At 37.6% G+C, this 19,104-nt stretch overlaps 1 protein-coding gene across 2 annotated transcripts; it reads right to left on the reverse strand.

The window, feature by feature from the left end:
- Positions 1–672: 672 nt before the first annotated feature.
- PEX2 (peroxisomal biogenesis factor 2) lies at positions 673–18,559 on the reverse strand. 2 transcript variants are annotated; one of them, XM_057380499.1, is made up of 2 exons: positions 18,314–18,559; positions 673–5,155 (listed from the first exon to the last, which is right to left on the reverse strand). In XM_057380499.1, the coding sequence occupies exon 2, from the start codon at positions 5,134–5,136 to the stop codon at positions 4,222–4,224; it is 915 nt and encodes a 304-aa protein (XP_057236482.1). In that variant the 5' UTR covers positions 5,137–5,155; positions 18,314–18,559; the 3' UTR covers positions 673–4,221. The 2 variants fall into 2 exon arrangements, with proteins under 2 accessions (XP_057236482.1, XP_057236484.1); XM_057380501.1 differs by lacking the exon at positions 18,314–18,559 and adding an exon at positions 18,034–18,197.
- Positions 18,560–19,104: the final 545 nt, after the last annotated feature.

Raw genomic sequence — 19,104 nt, forward strand, 5'->3', positions numbered from 1 at the left:
GACATAGAACTACCTGCACCTGCTGTTGCACAAGTCTGCCAACACCTCCTATCTGAAATAGGTCTGCATTTTATATGCAGTCAACAGACAGTTTGAGGTCTAAAACCCCAGGTGTGCTCCAGAGAACAAAAAAGATGACTASTTGGCTTTAGCAGATGCTCTACAAGTATGCCTGTGCACATTTGTGACTCATCTGGTCCCCACCTGAGAGGGATTCTGCCCACAAATGTCTTTTCCTTGAATGATTATCTATTTGGTCACCTTGCCAGGCTTCTGCCAGCTCCTGCTTTGGAAGTGGCCTCTCCTGGAATGGCAGAAATTTAAGACTATGATAATAATTTAGGTGGATGTTTTAATGTTGTCAGCTTGTAAAACTCTCTTGGGAAGTTGAAGGCAGACAGCTGTAATCTACTCAACCAATTCTACTAAGAGTCCTTGCTGGGAATGCATAAGGGGTTGAAGCACCATTTTGAAATTGCTTCTGCAGTTTGGGTTGTATGCACTGTGACTTGCAGTAGTTCAGGCTACCATGTTTTTCTTACTAAAAGTAAAGTTTCTCACTTTGCATTTTAGTCTCATAAACAGCAAAGTATGAAGTCACCCATTGAGTAAGCAATAACCACCCTTCCAGAAAAACCCTCTTAAGAAAAAGGCAAACTTCAGAACCACCTGTTAAAAAGTATCATTTATTTGTCAACTTAATTTTCATAAGAATGACACATCTTAGATAACAATTCGATTAGTATTCTCAAATAAGGACATTAATAGATTGTAYTTAGGAAACACGTATCTTTCGTCTTTCTCCACGTTGTCTCTTTACTAATGTTGAGATCCTCCTTGTCTGTTTCCAGGTAAGGCCGAAATCAAATACTATCCCTCGCATTTCTTTCACAGAATATTTTTACCAAAATTCCCATTTTTAAGTCTTCTATAACATTACTTATATAAAAGAAGACTTCCACTTAAAGCATAAAGACTAGATGGAGTGGTGACAGTTTGTGGAGGTAAGAACCAGCACTCTTTGACTTCTTTCATCCGAATGCCTCCTGAATCACACCTTGTGGCAATCTACAGTAATACTGATTCAAATAAAGATATGGAAAGTTTTCTAGCATGTTTATTATTGTAATTAGTCTGTTTCATTTATGCCTTCATATTTTAATAATGAAAAYGTTCACATAGCACACAAAGACATACAAGAGAACATGAAGAAAACTGGGAATGCAAGGCTGTAACTCTCATCCAAGAYTGAATAGAAGTACTGGTCCTTTACTTTCCTTAAATTCTAAGCATTTACCCTTTTCACTGATGTACATACGACTACTCACAAGTACGATCTCAYGGCAGAGGAATACTAAACCCCTTTTGTTTAAAGATTAACATTCCAAAATAAGTTTTATTCCCTCTGCTGCAGGAAGCATGACCAGATGTAGCAGYCCTTTGAAAAATATAATGCTTAAGAGGACAAATTATCAGCGTAATTAGTATATAAAACTAATTATCCTTTGATTAGTCTACAAATTATCTGATTTTTTTCTTGTAATATGTTCAAGTAAGACTCTTCTGCAGCTTATAGGTCATAGGACACAATAAAATAGAATTACAATATTAAAATAAAAATAATATAATTTTAAAGTGCTGAAAGGAAAATGTTGAATATTGATTCTGAAGTACCAAAAAGCTAAGCTGGTAGCAAGTTGTTTTCCAATATTCAAGTTGGAACCTTGGTCTCATCAATCTCCGCTGTGACTACAACTGAACAAAGGTTTTACGACATGGCAGATATCAAAAAAAAAAAAAAAAATCTGTATCTGACAAAAACAACCATTCTTTTTCCAAACCACCTACTTCTGTGAGATGCTTGGTACCCCTGTGTACTTGTATGGAAAATAAAAGAACTAAACATCCACCTTAAGATCTATGATATTAGGGTAATAAAAACTGTTTATGCCATAAGACACAGACTTTACAAACTTAGTCAATGCTATGGGCTACAGATCCAACACAGTGAYGAGGAGATGCTACAGAAGTAAGCCAGTGCTTTGGTATAATAGGTTATCGTAAGTTAAGTATTTAAAGTTTAATTCCAGAACAAAAAACCCAGTMAAGTGCAATACAGCACAGCCAACAGAAAACAGCTGTACAATAGAGGTACTAAACTGCTGGAAACAGGTTTTGTACTGATAGTGTAAAAGGGATGAAAAACAGATTACAAATTTTACCTGCATGAAGCTGCAAGAGACAAAACAAACCCCAGGAAATTCATACAGCTTTCAGACATCAAACAGCAGGACAGAAGGAGGTGGAATGAAAAAGGAAGATAACATTSTTTAAATATTCAGGAAAATGAAACTTTTCTAAATAGGAAAGAAGCTCACTCCTACATAAGAAGGACATGACACCTAACAGAAGCCAATATAGAGAATTCACACTCTTTCGACAAAATAATGCTCTGTGACATGAAGAGTCCACAGAAAACAAAAGTCTGCTATAAGCTATAAACACTGCATTTTGGATTCATACAAACCTTAATTAATAAAGACAGTTAAAGACAGAAGTATCAAAAACGCTGATGATGTTTCTGGAGATATTAGATCACCTTGAAGTYAGGGTTGCTAATACATTTCCTTGGGAAAAGCTATTAAGTCATGTGGACGGACAATTCATACAAAATCCCTTCATGATCAGGAAGTAACTCCAGGATGCTCTCCAACTGACTTGTCAGTTTTGATACTGTAATAAAGATGGATTTGCACCTGCTGGTTYTAATTGCAACAGCAAATAACACAAATATGGCAGGCTGCTAATATACACATCTGACAGCAAATAATATTGCAGCACAGTATCTGGAAGCACTTGCTCTGAAGTCTCTGTTGACTCACAGAACAGTAGCAGAATTAATGAAGTTTTGGGCAGCCCACCTGCTAACTATATTTAATTACATCAGATGAAAGYGCTGTGTGTCACTCTAAAGATCAAAACCTAGAATTTAAGATCTTCAAACAAACAGGCTGGTGGGTTGTTTTAATCAGAATGTAGAATGAAGAATGTAATAAACCATTTCATAAAAGTAGATCAAAGATACTCGATCAGTTGTTACCCTGCTATTTTTGGGACTGACTATTGATGATTGCCAATCAAAAACACAGCCACCATAAAGCTATTTACTCAATTTAACTGCTTATGTTTTTGACAATTTAAGATTCAAAAGAGGATGCAACATATTTTTGTGTTAATGAGACTTTTRGTAAGACTTCCTGTTAGGAAAGAACTACACTTAAAAAGAAAATAATCTTATAAAACCAGGTTGACGAGTAAATGAATAAAGGTTAGAACAATTAAAATACTGTAAAGCCTACTAACAAATCAAATAATGGAAACAAAAAGCAGGAAATCTACCTATTTTAATATGCWTATATGTTCGATCTTTTCCTGTGTGGAGGTGAACTCTTGAGATTTGGCACCCACCTTGACCACACCAAGAAAACAAGAGMACAATTCCTACAGAGAGCATCTCATCAATAAACTGTTTCCTTCAGTGTGAGTGACTCAGAAGAATGTGGGTTACCCTGGGCAGTTGCCACATTCCCATGGATGACGGGTTTCATCCCTSAGCATTTTAGGGAAGAAGTGGAAGATAAATTACATGTTGTTGAAAATTAGAGACATGGTTGCTTAAGAAAGTTGCCATCTCATTAAGGTCTAGAAGGGGCATTGTTTTGCTTACACCTTCCTTACAACTATGTTTTTTTTTAGTGTAACACCACATTGGGAATTCCAATTTAAAATTATTCTTTAAGCATAAACAGAACGACCTTCCCACCAAATCCATCTACTAGCTAAGYTGGTATTGGCACTGTGTCTGGATAAGTTAAAGACTGCTAAGCAAAAGTTTGCCAAGTGCCTTATTCAACTGGAAGGTTCTAAAGTTTGCAAGYAAGAGTTGTTACTGAACCTCCTGAGAATATTGTAGRTTCTCCCACATACCACCCAGAGTAAATCCAACTACATTCCCCTAACCTGTCAGGCAGGGTAGGGCATTACAGAACTATAACTCAATAAAAGCCTAAGACCAGTAAAAATACGTTATAATAAATTACAGTCTCCAAAACCACCTTTAAGCAGTCTATGCTTCCAATAATTTCCAAATTCTTCCATTAATCTCTTCAACAGATTGAATCATTTGATCATGTACAGTATAAAATTAAATCAACCTCATGTTCAAACACGCAATTCTGTCATTTCAATTTTATAYTTCAATGGCTGAAGATCGTGTACCTCTGAGCCACATTTAGGACACGTAAAATACATATCAAATAAAAAGTTACTTTTAATACAGTAGTAACAAAAAACATGTGGGCAGCCTATGGTATGTGGCATGGTAGGCCATTCCCCACACAGTGAGCATTCCCTGCAGTGAGCCACTAATGTGTTTTCACTATTTGAAAGGCCTGTGATAGGCAAGCACCAAGAAGAAATTTTAAGTTTCAGTTTCTGTACATTAATGAGTGGGAGCAGATATATCAAAAATTCAGCAAAGCCATGCCATAGGAGCTCCCTGTTCATATATTCAAATCCTACTTGACGAACACTTTGCGGCTTGCAAAAAACTGATCTAATTCCTAGAATACGTTCTGTAAGTGTTGCAAATGTTCCCTTCYGAAGAAAAATCAGAAAATTTAAAAGTCCACAAAGCTTAAGAAGTCCAGATCCAAAACTAATATAGTTCTTAATTTTGCAGAAAGATTGCTGTTGACGATTGCTAAATAAATCATAACATCTTTCTTCCAACCATYTTCCACCAACAGTGAAAATCAGATACCATAACTTCTGGTGTTTGCTCAGAGGTTGGTATTTCTCTGTCTTAGATAAGTTATTCTTGTACTGAATATTGAGAATAGTCTGTCCCACAGTTGCATTCTTGGAATAGATAGTGAATTTCCATAATATAAGACATAAAAATGCTTTTACTTCTGGTTCAAAATGAGCCAACRCCCCTGGTTTAAATCCGTGAAAACAGCTGGTAAACTGGGACCACACTAGTTGTTCCAGGGCTTTGTTTAGTTCAAGAGCATCAAGTTGACTTATTCTGAGCACAGGATTCACACTCTTTTCATTTCCAGTTCTGGTGGCCATTTCTTCACAAAWTAATTTTCTAGGAATAAAACACAAATAAGTATTAGTATAATGGAGCATTTCCTATTGCTATTTTTATTAAAGATAAAAAAGTTGTAATATACCAGCAGTAAACAAAAATAACAAGGTTCTCAGAAGGGTCTAATGTTATTAATATGCCACAATTCCTTTCAGGAAGCTTTACATTAATATAAAACTAACACACATTTAAATTAATTTAAAATCTAATTCTTTAAAGGAATTATTCTCAACTATTTCTCAGAAAAAGTTAACATTTGGTTATAGGCAAGTGTTCAACATCACCTAGATATTCAGAAAAATCCACAGATTAAACAGTTCACCATAMACATTTTAAAAAATATTGCAGGGCATAACTGCAATATTCAATTGGCCCTTAAAATACATCAGAAAGAAGAACTGTAGGACTATATGGTCTATGGAGAAATAGGGCAAATTACCATACTAACCAAAAATCTAGAAAAGAATAGTGCAGCGTACAACATGTTGCCGTATGAACACTTCAATAGCAGCAGCTGAATGCAAAACCTTAGAAACATTAATAAATTTAGCAATTACATAAAAATATGGATGAAAATTAAGGTGGGAATGAATAAAACTTTYTCAATAAAGCCAGTGAGTTGTTTAGAGGAAAATCGTATGAGATATTCATAAGAAACATTCAGCATTCAGACATAAATTATCATAYAGTACTTCACTGAAGTCTGCATATATTTTCTAGAGTGTTTTTGACAGGTGTGGGATTGTGCTACTTGTCGTGTAACATTTCCAGGCAAGATGATTAATGTATACTAGCAATTTCAACAAATGTGTACTCCTCTTGCTCAAGCATTATAGAGAAAAACAAAAAAAAAACCTAATGTATTTTTTAAATGGCTTCTTTTAAATGTTACTGCATCTGGGATTCTATGACTGAGRAAAAAAAATGCAATAAAATGGCAAAAGCAAAATATGGATAACACCTCAATGCAAAATTGTGGGTTAACCAATTTTTGCTTCCTTTYGTCAACAAAAAAAAACCTCCAAAGTGATTTAGAAGAGGTACATTTCAGATACTATGCAACATATTTCACTTTCTAAACCAGATTCTTTGTAAACAGACAAGTAAGGAGTCCACAGCCTTCTGGAGAAAGTATAGAAGGTGGTGCCTTAAATTCTTATTTATAAGAGAAAAATCTGTTATAACACATAGAAAATTACTGTCAGTAAAAGATGCTGTAGAGGGTCTTGGTAGAAATGCTGCTAATTATGCCGAGAAGACTAAAAATAAAATCCTCCAAACTAACAACCATATGCTGAAACAGAAGTAGTTTTAAGCCACAGTATTAAACATAATCTGCAGCTTTCCTACTGTATTCTGTACTTCTAATTGGTTATCACTGCRAGGAAATATGATTTGGTCCTTAGTGTAGGATGTACAACAGTAATTTTCAATCAACTAAGACTGCTACATGGGTAGAGCATACAATAGCTYCACTGAGTTTTTTTAAACTCCTCCTTCCTTATTAGCAGGCAAAACATGACTGAAGGTAGTAGAAGACCACCTCCTCTGGGAAAACAGCTCTGGGGTTCATTGCATCAACACACACCAGCTAGAAAAACCAGGATACAAAGGTTGTATATGCAAGTCTGTCTCAGTCACACTTAGTCTTTTCAGTAGCAGGAACCAAAGCACAGGAAACATTTTCCCTTATGATCCAAACRACTTCCCTCCTCTATGATCAAAGGATCAATTCAATCCTTACTGGATTTTGCTGCTTCATTTCAATAACTCCACCGCTAATGACTATCCACCCTCCTACCCCYAGTCTTTTTACTCTCTTACCATTTTAGGAACCAGAGCCTTTGATAACCGTCTGCTGTGTCACAGGTTATTCAGTCAAACTCCTAAAAGTCTAATGTCTTCTCTTCTACTTATTTCACTTGGTTCTACTCGTTTCAGTGTAACATACAAGTCCCAATGCACAAAACCTCCTTTAAAAATGCTAAAGTTACTCAAAAGGATCATCTTATAAAACAACTTCCTTGACACATCTACTAAGACTATTTTCCAACACCAGTTCAAGCATATTTTCAACCGATTTACATTACTGAAGGTGCTATGAGCAATTTCTATTTTAAGTTTCTCAAAAATAAGGCAGACTAAATCTGAACAGATTTTTTTTCTTCCTTTATAGCCATGTTATCTAAAGAAACCTGAGCAAGTGAAGAATGAGTCATCGGGAACCTTCTGAAGACAAAGAAAAATGTGTCAAGTACACAGGATTATGATGGATCATGAAATATACAATGAAGACAATGAATTCTTATAGGATGGGAGCCTTTATAAGTGCACACCTGCTTTGAAAAAAGGATGTGGGGATTCTGACAAGCACCAAGGAGAAAACAAGCCACCACCAGTGTGTCCTTGCAGCACACACTACCACGTGTACATCCAGCAGATGAAGGATGAGCATATTACCCTCCACTTGGCTTTGGTGAGTCTACACCTGGCATRTTATGTCCAGTTTTGCCCCTTTTCTATAAATAGAACAAAAGAAATGTCAACAAACTGAAACGAGTCCTGTTACTAACACCTTAAGGGAACCCCAGGTCCTGATAGATGAGAAAAGCTTGAAGGAACTCAGATTGTTCAACCTGAAGGATAAGGCAGCTAACAAGTAATCTATGAATAATCTTCTACTATGCGATGGTTGCAGAGAAGAGTAAATCAAACTTTGTATGACGAACCTTTTAAACAAATACTATAAGGCAAAAGACTGCTATTTGAAAGGTTCTCCCTCTAATTTATACTGTCAAAGACATTGCATAGAAAAAAAGTTGCCTATCAGGAAAAAATAAACCCCACCAAAATGCCCTAAAATGTTCCTTTCTTAAATAGCCTATATTTTGTCTGTTTTGTTTTTTACCAAAAAAATAAACAAGCCCACCTGTACAGTATGAAAAAAAAAWTATTGTATATCACCAGGGAAAAAGGAATTTCTTCTAGTATATATTAGTGCTGTTACTGAGCATTGTAAAAATTATGAATGAACATATTTTATTTGGAAACATGTTATTGACAGAAATCTATCAATAGTAATGTGAGTATTGTCAACAGCCTGTCAATATTAATGTAATTATAATTAAGGGGATAACATGGATTTTAGCTATAATACCAAGTAACATCTCCTGCACTGCCGCTATCAATACAAGCATTATTATTGACCTGTTCTGGGACTATCAGTAGGAGATGTATTACCATCAGGCATATTTGTCAATGCATTCTGCCCACAAAAATTCTACATTTAAATTCACAGGTCTGTAAACTTTGCCTGCAGAAATATACAAATCCAAGTAACCCCTTGGGTGCCATTTTTTCCACAGGGCTTTTCTATTGTGGATGAATAGTTTCTACCTCAGAGCAACTGCAATTGCATTCCCTGCTTTTCAGCATAATCATTAGATGACATATACCTGCAGAAGCCTCAAAATAATTTAAAGTATGATTTTTCAAATACTTTTTAAGAAGCTAAATAAAAATATATTTATAAAATTAAAACCCCAAATTTGTTCCTTACTGCTTCAACTTAAAACTTAGGATGAGTTAAATAGCACATCTATTGACTTCACTAAGTTGATGATTTAATTCTTTTAGACAACCTCTTCTGTGTAAGCAAAACATGTAGTCTGACACTGTACTTACAAARACATAGAATGGACTACAAGAGACCACCAAATCCTAATGCAGCAAGAACACAGGCTCAAGAATATATTGACAGGTGTCTACCAAGAAAGCTAATTCCACAGTTTTTCTAAGTACTCTGTTCCAGTGTTTTATAACCCTAATAATTACAAACACTCTTTTTCTCATATTCAGCATAAAGCATCTTTATTACAAATCAGGATGGTTTTTATTGTATAGTAGAAAATAGGAATAAAGAAGAATTTCCATTTTGCTGTACCTTCTCAAGAGCAAAAAGCAGCAAGGGATGTCAGAGGACCAATTACCAGGAAATGATTTGCCAAACTAGACATACCCSCTCTCCTACAACATGCCTGATATGATCCTCTAGAAAAACCAAACCAACCTAAAAACCCAAACAAAATCCAAAACAAACCAACAACTTTACTTTTCTCCCAGCAGCAATTTACCTTAAGATCTACTATATCTTCATGTCTTTTTCTCTCCGAATAATTATTTCCTGTTTCRGATTCACGTATTTTGCATTTTTCATGTTAAATGCAGTGCTTTGTACTTGCCTGCATTGTTTTTCCCTCCTGTTGATTTTAGACTTTCTCTCCAAACTCATCAAGAGTATTTTGGATTCACGTTTTATGTTTAAAACAAAGGAAAAAAGAAAAACCCCAAACATTCAACCCTTCCCCAGCTTGTATCATCAGTAACTTTTCTAAGTATGTGTTCTCTTCCATCATTCAATTTGCTAATGCCTTTTCATCTTGTGCAGGGTACTATAGATAATTGCTCTGTAAAAGCAATCTTTCAACTTGATGCTGAGAATATCAACATCTGATGGAAACAATATTGATATTACCTTTCCCTAGTYTGCTCATGTAGGGAGGAAGACTTTATTAAAATCAGGCTGTATAGTACCTTAAGTTTTCCTCTTACTAAACTTGTTGGTCTTATTAAGAAAGAAAAACATGGAGGTTTCTTACAAACAGGTCTCACCAAACCATACTGGCTRTTTTACAATCACTCTTCCACACACTGTTAGATACAAATTAATTGCTAAACTATTTACTCCTGAACCTTTATTTAGAATCAAAACTGACAGCTTCAATAATTCTCTTAACAGAAGAATAAAGGGACAAACCAGATACACACAAACCCATTTTGCTGGCTATTTCCACCCTCTGGGATATTAAATAAATAAATAAAATCAGTAGTGCCTAATTCCTCAATCATTCCAGGATGAATTTTATTAGGATTTGCCACTTGAGCACATCTATATTAAGATTCCTTAGGCTATTCTTTCTGTGCTTTGGTTCCACTCTTATTTCCTGCCTAAGATTAATTTTATGAAAGTAGCAGGCCACAATATATCTCTTTTACGAAGTATGAAGGAAAGAATCAGTCTTTGAAAGTCTGTTACTTGTTCTCCTTTCTTATTTAATAACAGATCTAGGTAATGGACTTATCCCTTTGTGCCTCCTCTTACTCAGATTTTTGGACTCTTTCATTGATTCTTTTCTTGTGCTTTGTAAATTGAAACTTATTTTGTTCTTCAGAGTCATTGATTTTATTCTTACATTCCTATGCTATTCCTTTATATTCATCGCTAATCATGTTGTATTATTTCTGCCTGGACAACTCTTTTAATTCCTAGTCCATGGAAGAATTCCTRATATAAAGTCTCTTTAACATTCACTATTACATTCTAGTTTACTATTATAAATTATCTCAACACAAAGAAACAAAAGGGTGATAATTTTTCAGCCTTTTCAACAGACGAGATTCTGCCAGGTCCCAGCATTGAGATCAACGGCCCAAGCATGGGGAGGCAGTATGTAGAGTGGGCATGCTAGAAATCATATCCTCTCTGGAGATAACACTAACACACAGCTCATTTTTTCTTCAGGATCTACAATACATTTGGTATTGTGCATTCAGGGCTGCCATACTGAGTGTGTGAGACCGGAAGAGCAAGCCATATCCTTAGTCTTTGATTAAATAAAAGGAGAGTATCAACAGAGGGCAATGAATACTACCTTTCCACCCAGCACAAGAATGTTGAGATGTTTTTTAATGCGGGGTGTTTTGATTTTTTTTTTTTTTTTTTTTTTTTTTTTTTTTTTTTTTTTTTTTTTTTTTTTTTTTTTTTTTTTTTGTGTAAATGTACACCATTTAACTGTTCTTTTCGGGTACTCCCAACAGCAGAGGATATATTAGAGGCCAATTTAAAATCAATAAATTTTAAAGATGAGAAATCAAATGGTATGTATTCAGTTAATTTTAAAATCTTCCTTTACATCAACTCTCATATCACAGAACATGGACCCCAGCTGCTCAAAGCCTCATGTCTTACCATTAATTCTCATCACTTTCTTGCTTATCAAGTGTAGAGAGAAATACCCTCAGATCAAAGTCTAATTGGGAGCCCCAACTGTGTTGTCTCTTAATCAYTGTAAAATTAACTTATCACTATATCATTACCTCAAATAACCTTAAGAAAGATTGATTTTGTATTACTGTCTGGATTTCTTTATACTTCAGAAAAATACCTATCATTTTCTAAAGAACATAAATTGATTCTTTAACTGTTTGGAATAACTACTAATTGAAAAGTCAGTAACACACTGCAATCACAGAAACTATTATTTATTTCTTATATTTATAGGAGAAAAGGCTATTTCTCAAAACAGACAATATCAGGGAAAACACTGAATGATTGTGTAACAAATCAATCCCATAGATAAAATTAAGATTTTCATTATGGAGGTTAAGTGAGCAACTAGTAAATAATCCCAGAATCCTAAATGCTACAGTTACATTTAATGTCCAAAGACCAAGCACAAGAAAAAGACACATTCAAACCACAGGTTGCTTTTCCAAATTTAACTCAGTAACTTTAGATTTCATAAAATGAGATCCAGGAGATTAGCCATTGCTGAATGCCTGGAGACAGCAAGGAAACATAATGATAGCTCATTGATTTATCTTCCATAAAATACCTGCCAGAATCAAAATATTAGGGCTTCAAGTTACAAAATGAAAACCAACTCAGAAGAGCCAGAATTGATACAACAGTAATGAAGAGCAGTAGGAAAGCTGCACTGTAAGAAGCTGTAAATCAGTAATTTCTGTCAGCATTTGATGGAAACTGAAAATCCCACATCAGTGTAACACATCCCCTCGATGAATGCTAGCAACCAAGACTATCATTGGCCACTGTTAAAGATACTCTGAATGCTAAAAGCTTCCACTGACTTCAGATAAATTTGTCATCCATTAGCACTCTTAAAAGACAGATTATTAGATCCAAACAACCAGACCTGATAATTACTTCATAACTAATATTTAAAATACTACCTTTAAAAATTTGTGACTCTGAATTCAGGGCTATAAAACCCCTAAAGCACACTTGTATTCCTCGCAGCATAGAAGCTAGAGATAGCATCATCCCACCAATTTTTTTTTATATGGCCCTAAATTTTCATTTACTGGAATAAACCGGAATAAACACAAAGATAAGCATGTAACAAATTAATGTTCAGTCAGTATTATTCTTATATTAATCCCATATCCTTTTTCTCTTTCTCCCCATCTTATTTCCTCTCTTTTGGCATCCTGCTCCTCAGTACATCAAATTACAAATTCATCTCTAAAGGGACGTGTCAGTTCCGCTCATAAATTCTCATTCTCTGCTAAACTAAATTAAATCTAGCTCTTGTCCCTTTTAAAGAAATCAGTGATAAAAACCCCAAAGTGTAAAAAAATGAAGCTGCACTGTATCTTGAAGTCTTCCAAAAACTATGGTTAAAAAGTCCCTTGATCATCAAGATGCTGGGCAAAATATATACCCAATACACAATACTGACTCTTTTTTCTTTGAACCTAAGTAATGAGAATTATTTGGAGAAGTGCCTTACCTTTACTGTTGATGAATCAGAATGGTGAAAACAGATTTGGTTGAAGTAGTTCAACAGAATGACAGCTGTGATGGTTAACTGGGAAGAAATAGCCCCTTGCAATAAAGGGGCAACATCTCTGACTCAACCAGTATCAGGAGGTCTAAAGCTAAGTGAAGTTAAGAATTCCTTGGGCTACAAATGTAGGTCTCAGCTGCTGATGTGATCACCAACAGATGACCRGGAGGCTCCTATATTTGAAGACATTTTGGGTGTGAAAGGACACAAGGTTCTGGTAAAAGGATGGCTAAGTAATACTGCAATGCATGTGTAGCAGTGAAAAGTACACAAAACTTAGCAAACATGCCATCCTTTGTGTAAAGCAGGTGAAACATCACCTGGTGGCAGAGGTATGCAGCTTCACTTCAGAATGGTCCAATGACAGAACATGAACACAACTGTGAACACACTGGGGGCAGTTATAGCCATAACTCTTACTTTGCTGGTCACTTTGCTTTTCTGAAAAGTTGGTCTTATACCATATATGACATTTGTAACATGTGCGTTTCATTGTGGTAAGGGCATTGTATCTTACATCACCTTTTTTGTCAAGCACAGTGTCAATCCCAATTTTATGCATCTTTTCCATGCCCCTCCTTACCTTTCTTCCATTCAAAACTACCTAAAAAACAAACAAAAAGTCATCTAACTTAAATTCTCATTTCACAGCTGTGTCTCTCTTCTGCTCCTACCTGTCTGATCTGTATGAATGGATCACCAGGTAAGTATGGAAATACCAGGATGAAGATTGAGAAGATACATACAAGGGATTCAGAAGCAACACTTGCTCTATATACCCTGATACAATTTACCACAGATGACAGAACCCTGCAATTTTGCATTAAACACTTTATGCTTATCATTTATGAAACAGTCACTGCCTAGATTTTATTCTAACTTTCTTCTTTTTTACATACATATGCATACCAACTGCACAGTCATGAATATTCAGCGATATGCAAGTCTAACAATGCTGATCCAAGTACTGCACTGCAAGAACATAAGGTCCTTTAACTTCTCATTAGAAATACTTATCAGATGAGAATGGTAAAATCTGTCCCAAATGCATAACTAAGTCATAATTAACCCCTGTCCACATCTGTACCAAAAGGAGGACTCTATGTAAAAACTATGTTGTTACAAACTGTATATATTTATGATTCACTGGAGCAAATAAAGCTCTGCATCAATAAAAAGACAAGCCATGTTTTTCACTCCATGTTCTAAATTTTGGCCTTGTATTGTGAAGTGTAACTTACAAATAATTGGATTGAATTATAATCAAGAACTCTCAACTGGGGTAAGGATAAAGAACAGTACTTACTTTACTTGAAATATATGCCTCATTTTTCAGGCTTCTGTTCTATAAAAACCTAAGGTAATGTAATTTTTGACAGCTACTGTCACTGTCTCCCATTTTCCTTCTACTGTGTATTGTGTCCTTTTCCTATGGATTAGTGCCAGCATTCATCTGAACTACTACAGAACCATTTTTGTATACCCAATTGGCTTGTTAKTTAAAATGAGAGGTGTGACTCTCTTCAGTGGTCTACGTGAAAAAGTATGTATTCTAACACGTATCAAAAGGAAAAATGCCCAACCCTATATCTAGAAAAATAACAAACCAAGAAAAATCAATGAAAACTTCAACACAGCATAAGCAGCCTTATTGAAAACACCATATTGAAGCGAGCTTCTGCCTGTCGTCAGTAGCTGCAGCAGCAATACAGTGAGTGAGTCCATTTCCATTTGAAGTCATAAATAATGTACCATTATTTAGGTAGAAAATTCAAATTCACTTTCTGGATGCTCTGAAAAATTGCATTCAGACACTTTTCCTAAAAGATTAACATTTGGGAACGAGGCCTTGCTAGGGAGAAATTTACATTATGGTATTCCAGTGAAAGACTGATTTTAATTGAAAAAATTATCATCTTCTAACTACACACACTGAATCATCTAGATCATTAATGGCGATATTAAACAGGGCTGAACACAGTATTGACTCCTGGGGTACAACAGTAGTTACCAGCTTACACCTAAACTTCACAGCACTGATTGCCACTCCCTTGGTCCATTTGTCCTGCATGTTTTATGCTGACCTCACTATTTGCTCACCCAGSCCATACTTCAGCAGCCTCTCTATGAAGATATCACAGGAGACAGTCTGAAAACCTTACTGACACATGTGTCTACTGCCGTCCCCTTGTCTACCAAACCCGTCACTTCACTGTAGATAATTATTGGATTGGAAGAATGGCTTTCCCTTGGTAAATCTATGCTGACTGCTCYTGATCACTTTCTTTAACGTGTCTTGGARGSGTTTYCAGGATCAGCTGCTCCATCTCCTTCCATCCTTCAGGRGAATTAAGGTAAAGCAGATGAGGCTGTAGTTCCCTAAGTCCTTCCTGCCCTTTTGAAAACAGAAGAAATACTGACTTTCCTCCAGTCTACAGACACCTCTCCCAGTTCCTCAATCTCCCAGTCCTACAATTATTGTGACTGTCCTCACAATGATATCAGCCAGATCCCTTAGCAGTCATGGATGCATACCCAGAGTTTATCTATGTCCTATTTACTTAAGCATTCTCTGACCTAAACCACTTCCATTGAGGGTACATCTTCCCYGCSCCAGACTTTTCCCTCTGTTCTACARTTCCTGAAGGTCTTTGCTAGTAGAAATGGAAGCAAAGGCAGCCTTCAGAACCTCAAGACTTTTCCATATTCCCTGTCCATTCKGCCATGAGATCACATTCTCCCTAGTAACTGCTGCTGCTACTGCTRTATTTGCAGAAGCACTTCTTGTTACCTTTGACATCCCTCACCAGATTCAACTCCAGGCAGAGTGTGACTTTCCTAAGKGCATCCATGCAYGTTCAGACACTGCCTCTATRCTCCTCCCACATTACCTGTTCCTGSTTCTGCATAWTTATTTTCATGTCTGAGTTTCATAATGAGCTCCTTGTTCAACAATGCATTGCTACTGGCATTTTAGCCTGACTTCATAACTGTTGGCACAGACTGCTCCCGAGCTCTGAGGAGGTGATCCTTGAGTATCAACCAGCTGTGCTACATCCCTCCAGAGCCTGACTCTCAGGGATTCTTCCAAGTAGAACCCTGAWGAGGCCAGAGGCTGTTTTCCTGAAATCCAGGGCGATGATCTTATTTTCTTATTCTTAAATCAGGCCCTCAGAGAAAGCAGGTACTAATATAAGTAACCGAYTGCATAAGAAATAGATTACATTAGTTTCTGTCAGAGACCATACATCTTAGAAGAAACAGTGCTAAACTGGCACAAACACAGCAAACTTCTTTACTGAATAAGTTGTTACCTAGTAAGTCTTTAAAAAGCCCTCTCTGCACAAAAAAATCATTAAATACCTAAAAAGTTTAAGAAGTAAGGTATCAAAAATGTAATATATCTTACTCTTCAGTTAGACTGACATTAATACAGAAAGAATTTATTGAAAATATATGAAGAACATTTCTTATTAAATGCAGTGCTAYCTTTTAATACAAAAGTTTATTCACAATTCTTATTATCTTRATTACTATTATTGGAATACACCACGCTTAACAAGCTAATTCATTGAAACTGTATTTACAGCTAAAGCTTATTAGTTAGTGTTAGGTGGACACAATTTGTTTCTCTGTATCTTTGTTTCTGTTTTCACTGAATAAATGCAGAAATTCCAAGTGCAACAACAGCACTGTGGAATTTTTTAAATTTTTGTAAGAGTGGGCTATTATAACCCATAGAGAAATAAAACACATAGATAATAAGGTAAATCTCAAATTGCTGACTAATTTTGTCTACTGCCTACTACTAGTGTTCCTTCAAAAAGCTGTYGATTTCTTCCCTTATTTGTCCCCACCCCCGCCCCGTCTCTCTGAATCTCCACGACATCCCCTCAAAAAAATCAACTGGTAGGYAAGAAAAAGGGTGCAATACATCAGATCCTTGCAAAACCTTCAAAGACAATAGCTTTAAATGTATTCCACTTTCCAATACACTGCCTCCAGCAAAAACTTTACAAGCATCACAGTAATTAGGTGTGAATCACAAAATCCTAGAATCAAGACTGAACGAGACCTTTAAGATCTGTGAGTCCAACCATCAATCCAGCACTAACTCCAAAAACGTATTCTCACCAACACCTAATGCTACAGGCATTAGCAACCAAAGGACGTACTCCAATACTGATGTGAACATCTACTTCTGTACTAATTTCCAGAAGAATTAAAATRTAAGTGTCAAATCCCTCCAAGTACTCCTAATTATGTGCCCTACTAGTTTATTCAATTTCCATCAAAAATCACAATTTTTTAAAAAAGCCCTTTTAATGAGCTAATTTATACATCTTACAGATTGAATTTAACTCCATAACAAGTAATGGAAATTGATGACTTCATGCAGTATGAACAAACATTTAAAAAAAAAATCAGCCATGAATTTTCACTCCCCTTAATAGCTTATTTACTACTCTAATTAAGTACCAGCAATGACACTTTCAGCTGTTTTCCTACTAATCACTTCATTTGATAAACTAGTCATGGTGGGCATCCAAGAACCGAAAAAACCACCCTGCTGCTGAGGAGGAATTRCAGCAGTAAGATGAAAAAGAGTCTGTAGAAACACTGATAAAACACATCTTCAAAAAGAATAAAAGTAGCATTAGTCTTAAAGAGAAAACTTTATCAACAACTTTTGCTGAACTGTATGTCAAAAAAAGCTCTGAARAAGTGTGACAAGAATTCACTAATTTCCAATAAAAGCAAGTGATTAAGTATTTTGGACTCAAATTTTAGTACMAACTTCATAATTTAGTACAAATTCTAGTCATACTTCATCTTTGACCTYAGTCAACAGCTCCCTCACACTGACAGGTGAAAGATCACACAACAAACATACATTGCTGTGGTTTCCAGTATGGACTATGTCACAAGCAGAATTAATCTCTCTGTCAAAACACACTGGCCATTCAGAATAAATCCACATTTGTTTAGTGGTGAACCAATGCTTTGTTACTTACACGCTGCACAAAATTGGATTAACAGAAAGTAGAAGGGTGCCCCTTTGGATTTCTTTGCCACCTGTAATTTGGCAGTCAGAGGAAAGACCCTTGAAGTTTATAAAGTTTTATCTCTCAACTGATATCAAAATTCAGATGATAATACCCCTCTAACAGGATGTGTTTTGCCCTTTTCTCTCCGCAGAGGTCATCACCAGGCTCTAACCTCTCTTACCACACGCCTGGGCCTAGCTGGAAAGCTCCCCGTCTCCGCATGCTGCRGCACCAGGAGGCTGAACGCCAGCGGGACTCAGGGAACGGGAGTGACCGGGGAGTGCAGCAGGCCAAACACAAGTTTTTGTAAGCAGGCCCTCCTAGCCTGACCCAGATGGGCTGCCCCGGCCTGCCGGGCCGCGGGAGATGCCTGGGTGGGTTCCGCCCAAGGCCACGGTCCTTGCAGCAACCCCCGCCCGCCGCAGCCGCTCCGGGCTGTCCCGCACCGCGTCCCGACTGACCTGCGCCGTGCCAGGCCCAGCCCTCCGGACTCCGCCAGTGCGCCGGCCTCAMTCTCGAGCCTCCCAGCGAAGCTCTGCGCAGACGGAGCCCTCTGTGGCGCTCTCCCCTAAGCCGCCCCGGCCCGCGGGCACCGTCCCGCCATTGGGGTCCCRGCGGCGGCTGGCGCTGCCCAGAGCGGCGGCCCCAGGTACGGCAGGGAGCTCCGGCCAGCACCCGGCGCGGCTGCGCAGGAAGCGCTCTGGGAAGCCGGGGTGGCGCGCGGGAAGGCCTCCGTGCCAAAGCGGGCCGAGCTGCTTGACTGACAGCCCGAGCAGCAAATCAGCAGCCCGGGACGGGGCAGATCAGCCAATGGGAGCGGCGGGAGGCGGGGCTGCTCTCGTGCCGGCATCCCGGCTCTGGGTGCCGCTGGGACCCCAATGGCGGTGTCACCGTTCATAATGCAGCCCGAGTCAGGAGCGGCTCCTGCTCCCCCGCTCTGCTCGGGTGACTCCTGGCCTGGGATGGCGTGGTCACCCAGCAACTTAGAGTCGAGGGCAGTCTGGGATGGAGACCGTAGAGACGGGAGACCTGTGGAGTGTTAAGGGGCAGGATTCGCAGGGCTGTGGGAGGAAGAACAAGCAAGATTGGGGAAGGAATATCGGCGACATCCTGAAAGCGCTGCGGGCGGTGTTGCCCCAGCAGTTTCACTGTCTGGCATGTGGTTACTGGCTTGGTTACTCGCATCGGCGTCAGGTTCTCCCTCACGGGCCCAAAGTGTTTTARGTGATTCAAAAGTTATTATTTGTATTGT

The sequence above is a fragment of the Malurus melanocephalus genome, unplaced genomic scaffold, assembly GCF_030028575.1.
Source record: "Malurus melanocephalus ecotype Western Australia unplaced genomic scaffold, MMel_1.1 scaffold_455, whole genome shotgun sequence".
Taxonomy (NCBI): domain Eukaryota; kingdom Metazoa; phylum Chordata; class Aves; order Passeriformes; family Maluridae; genus Malurus; species Malurus melanocephalus.